General features: G+C 46.7%; 1 protein-coding gene across 4 annotated transcripts in view; it reads left to right on the top strand.

Moving 5' to 3' along the window:
* pbxip1b (pre-B-cell leukemia homeobox interacting protein 1b) overlaps positions 1 to 5,000 on the top strand; it is a 54,684-nt gene that overhangs the window by 26,880 nt on the left and 22,804 nt on the right. For all 4 annotated transcript variants that reach the window (XM_062029931.1, XM_062029928.1, XM_062029930.1 and 1 more), the window contains one exon: positions 4,240 to 4,546. In XM_062029931.1, coding sequence (XP_061885915.1) covers positions 4,240 to 4,546 — 307 coding nt within the window. The remainder of the gene's footprint in view (positions 1 to 4,239; positions 4,547 to 5,000) is intronic.

Here is a 5,000-nt window from a genome sequence, read left to right as displayed (position 1 = left end):
CTGCCATCAGTGCGGTAGCGCAGGTCTATCCCCATGTCCCCAGACCGGAAAGCATCTGTCAGCATGGCTGAGAACATCATACTGAACAGAGTGGGTGCCAGAACACAGCCTTGTTTGACTCCATTTTCCACATGGAAAGGCTCAGATGATGCACCGTTGTCCTGGACTTGTGCCTGCATTCCATCATGGAATTCACGGACCATGTTTATGAAGATGTTAGAGCAGCCAAACTTGGCCATGATCTTCCAGAGGCCCTCTCGGCTGACAGTGTCGAAGGCCTTCGTCAGATCTACAAAGGTGGAGTATAGACTGACGTTCTGTTCTCTGCACTTCTCTTGGAGTTGGCGAGCGGCGAAGATCATGTCCACTGTACCACGATCCTGCCTGAATCCGCATTGGCTCTCCGGTAGGAGGTCTTCGTGTTCGAGATGTTCCGTCAGGCGGTTTAACAGAATTCTGGCCAGGATCGTTCCTGCTACAGACAGCAGAGCAATGCCGCGGTGGTTGTTGCAGTCCTGCCTGTTGCCCTTGCATTTGTATAGATGGACGATGGAGGCGTCTTTGAACTCTTGTGGCAGCTTCCCTTGGTTCCACATGGTGCAGAATAGGTCTACCAGTTGTTTGGTCAGAGGTGGTCCACCAGCTGTGTAGATTTCTGCTGGAATTGCATCAGCACCAGGTGCTTTGCCATTTGGAAGTCCTCTGATGGCTTTGATGACCTCAGCTTCCGTTGGTGGTTCGTCAAGGGAGGTGTTGACAGGGACTTGAGGGAGGCGTGCAATGGCTTCGTCATTAATGGCTGAGGGGCGGTTGAGAACACTGTGGAAGTGCTCAGCCCAGCGCTCAAGGATCTTCTCTCTGTCTGTGACCAGTGTGCTGCCATCAGCACTGAGGAGAGGAGGAGATCCCGATGTTGTGGGCCCGTAGATGGCCTTGAGGGTGCTGTAGAACTTCTTGTTGTCATTCTGGTCTGCATAGGACTGGATCTCGTCAGATTTTCGGCAGAGCCAGTCGTCCTGCATCCGACGCCGCTCCCGCTGGATGGTTGCTTTGATGTTCTTAAGGGCAGACTGTTTTTGAGAGGATGTTGGATCACTGAGGTGGGCTTTGTGCAGACGGTGTTTCTCCTGGAGAAGATCTCTGATGTGATCATCGTTCTCATCAAACCAGTCCTATTGCCTGCGGGCTGTAGGTCCTACTGCATTGAGAGCAGCAGTGTAGACGGTGTCTCTGAACGCAGCCCAGTCCTCCTCGAGATTCCCTGAGGGTTTCAGGTCCTGCAGTTTGCTGGTGAGCTCTTCAGTCAGGGATTGCGTGACAGAGGCATTGGTGACCCTGGAAACGTTCAAGCGCTTCGGAAATTTGGAACCTTGAGGCCTTCTGGGAGGATGGATCTTGATGTTCATCTTAGACACAAGGAGCCTATGGTCAGTCCAGCACTCTGCACCGCACACCGCCTTTGTAACCCTGACATCCTGTCTGTCCCTTTGCCTCACGATGACATAGTCCAGTAGGTGCCAGTGTCTTGAGCGGGGATGCATCCACGAGGTCCTGTTGCGCTTTGGGAGGCTGAAAACTGAGTTGGTGATCAAGAGCTCATGTGCCGCACAGGTCTCCAGCAGAAGGGTGCCATTGCTGTTACAGCTGCCCATGCCATGTTTGCAGAGGACTCCTTCCCATGACTTGTGATCAGTGCCGACCCTGGCATTGAAGTCACCGAGGATGATGAGCTTGTCTGCCCTGGGCACTGCCGCGATGGTAGCGTTCAGGTCTTCATAGAACCTCTCCTTCACATCGTCTGTGTTCGTCATCGTGGGGGCATAGGCACTGATGAGTGTGGCAGAGTGTTTTCCTGGAAGAGGCAGGCGCAGCGTCATCAGGCGGTCACTGACACCTTTGGGAAGTGCGGCCAGCTTACTGACCAAGTTGGATTTAATGGCAAAGCAAACTCCTGCCTCACGCCGCTCTGCTTCAGTGCGGCCTATCCAGAAGAACGTATAGCCAGCACCAGTCTCTGTCAACTGTCCCTCTCCAGCTAGACGTGTCTCGCTGAGAGCAGCGATCTTGATACCGTACCGGTCCAGCTCTCTGGCGATCAGGGCAGTTCTCCTCTCAGGTCTTGATAGGTCACCAGCCCTATCAAGAAGTGTGCGCACATTCCATGCGCCAAGGGTGATCGATGTCACCTTTTTCTTTTTTCCTTGTTTCTTACCGCTGGTAATGGGACTCCTGCCAGCTGCGGCTAGCTGGCCAGGAAGAGGTGAGGCAGGAAATTTTTGGGGCACCTTTTCTAGCCCGTTCCTCATGCCAGGAGGTAGGCAGTGCATTCCTAAAGAGGGCTGCCTAGTCGCTCGGGGGGCTGCCGAAGTCCAGTGCTGCCTCAGTCATTGGAAAGCGACCCTATGGCTCGAGCCGCCTGCGTGCGAGTTTGTGACTATGGCTTCCAGTGAAGTCCACACCTGCCACTTGGCCACGTGCCCGACGCCGCAGGACTTGGGTGAGGGTGGGGGAGATTGCGGGGGTTGTGTGTGTGTGAAGTCATGACTTGCGCGGTGCATTGGATTTAAGTGAGGGTGGGTTGCGCAGCGCCGACCTCACTCTCTCGCCCGAGTCCACCTGTATCCAGTGGCAAGACAGAGTTGAGACGGCTGGAGATGGATCCAGGTGCAGTGGATGGCCTGGACACATTATAGCATAACACATCCAGCCCGTAGCGCTCCACAGAGCCTGCTGGTGTCGCCATTCAGCCCGTTGAACCTCTGAGGGTTTCTTCCGCGCAGTCAGCCGAGAACCAGTCTTCTATCCCAGTGTGCTGGCTAGGCTAGGCACCACGGGAAGTGCCATACAGGCATGCAGGAGGACCAGGACTATCAGTAGGGATATTTCCTTAGCTAGAGGACCCTTGCTGAGGTAAGGTGCTACCTCTCTACAGCCTGCGGTTGTAGTTTAACGTCATACCCATACACACATTATATATATATATATATATATATATATATATATATATATATATATATATATATATATATATATATATATATATATATATATATATATATATATATGTATATATATATATATATATATGTATATATACACACACTGTATATATACTGTGTGTATATATATATATATATATATATATATATATATACACACAAACAAACAAGACGCCGTCAGAGAGGGCGCAAGCTATGTGTCACGAGCATATATTCCAAACTTTAGCCTTCTGTTGAAGTGTACAGTTCAAAGCATTTATTATTTTCTTGTTTCACTACTTCACATACAAGCTAGCTTGGTCAGAGACATTTCTAGGAAGTTACTCTTTGTGTTTCAGATTTGTTTTTTGTGCGCAATTATTTGGTCTGCACTGTTATTTTAATCAGTGTTCTTTCTCATGGGATTCAACATCACCATAATATATTTAACTCAGCCGCCCGGGGTGCTGGGGCGCGGGCCGCAATTACAGCAACTTACATGGAAAGCCACAAAATATAGGCTGCAAGTTTGGATCTATTTCCTCCTGAGGTTGCTCAAGTCCCAATTGTTTCATATTCCATACTGCTTTTTCTTTGGCTTGTTTATGTCAAGTGAGAGCGTACCTCATGAGACCCCAGTTCAGTGAGCATTAAAAGTTAAAGCATTAACTCTGTTTTTTGTTTTTTTCTTTTGCTTTGTGTGACTTTTTTTGGACACGGACAATATACATCCAAAGTTTGACGAAATAAGTGGACCCACATTTAAAGCAGTAGAGCAGAGCACACTTGAGAATGATAGTGGTTTTTTATTTTTATTTTTATAGTGGTTAACTTTAATGACTGTGAAGAATGATTACAGTTAAAACTGCTGCTACAGTTGAAAAATATTTAATAATGTCAACAGTTTGACCCTGTAACTGATGATTGCTATCTACAGTAGATGTAGATTAAAACATTTAATTAATTATGTTCATTAATGTTTTTTTCCAAGTTAAGCAGATGTAATACAACAAAATATTTGTTAAAACACGGAAACTATGGCAACAAGAAGCACTTGCAATCAGCATGACTAAACCGACTCTTGACTTAAGTCTAATATTTGTCCATGGTGAGGGTGACATGAACAAAAAAAGAGGTAGAAAACAAACATGACATTTTGTAGGTTCAGGCTAATTTACTTCTGAAGAAGTATTGTAAGTAAGTATAAGTATAAGTAAGTTGAGTTTCTCATGTACTTCAATGACCTGCTTCTTTTATACAGGCAGCTGATGAGAGAAAGGAAGACCTGAGTGGAGACTCTGATCGTCCCTCCTCCATGCCCTCATCTGTCACTGATGACCCCGTTCTCTCCCACCATGCACTCGCTGACTCCACAAGTCACATGACACCCTCCTCTGAAGAGTCCCCGGGCTCTGCGCTTAGCACTGAGACTCTGGGAGGGGCTGAACTCACATCGGAAGGGAGGTTGACACAAGAGGGAGCAGAGTGTCTTCTACAGAAGGTGGAGGACCAACAGCAGGAAGGGGAGGACTCGCACCTGGCTCCAACGTGTGCTGAAAAACACACAGGTGGGAGCAACAAAATAAAAAAATAAGGTTATTATAATAGTCCAACCTGTTTAAGTACAGTGGAACCTCCGATTTACGAAGTTAATTGGTTCTCAAAGATGGTTCATAAAACCGAAAAGTTGGTACAGTGAAACAGAGTTCCCCAGAAGAATCAATGTAAACATACATATAGGTTTTAGCCTCGACAAAAGTCCCTATTTTGGTAAAAAACGCACACTTTGAAGAAGCTATAATGTATGTGTGTGTGTGTGTGTGTGTGTGTGTGCTTGTACATGTATATGTGTATATATACATATCTGTATACATACATATATACATTATATATATATGTATGTATATATGTATATTTGTATGTGTATATATGTATGTATGTATATATGGATGTGTATATGTATGTATGTATATATATACTGTATAGGAGTTGGGGGTTAAATCACCAAAATGATTCCCGGGC

This window comes from Entelurus aequoreus, linkage group LG20 (assembly GCF_033978785.1).
Source record: "Entelurus aequoreus isolate RoL-2023_Sb linkage group LG20, RoL_Eaeq_v1.1, whole genome shotgun sequence".
Classification (NCBI taxonomy): domain Eukaryota; kingdom Metazoa; phylum Chordata; class Actinopteri; order Syngnathiformes; family Syngnathidae; genus Entelurus; species Entelurus aequoreus.
Note: the sequence above shows the minus strand (reverse complement) of the source record. Positions and strands in the feature narration are given on the sequence as shown.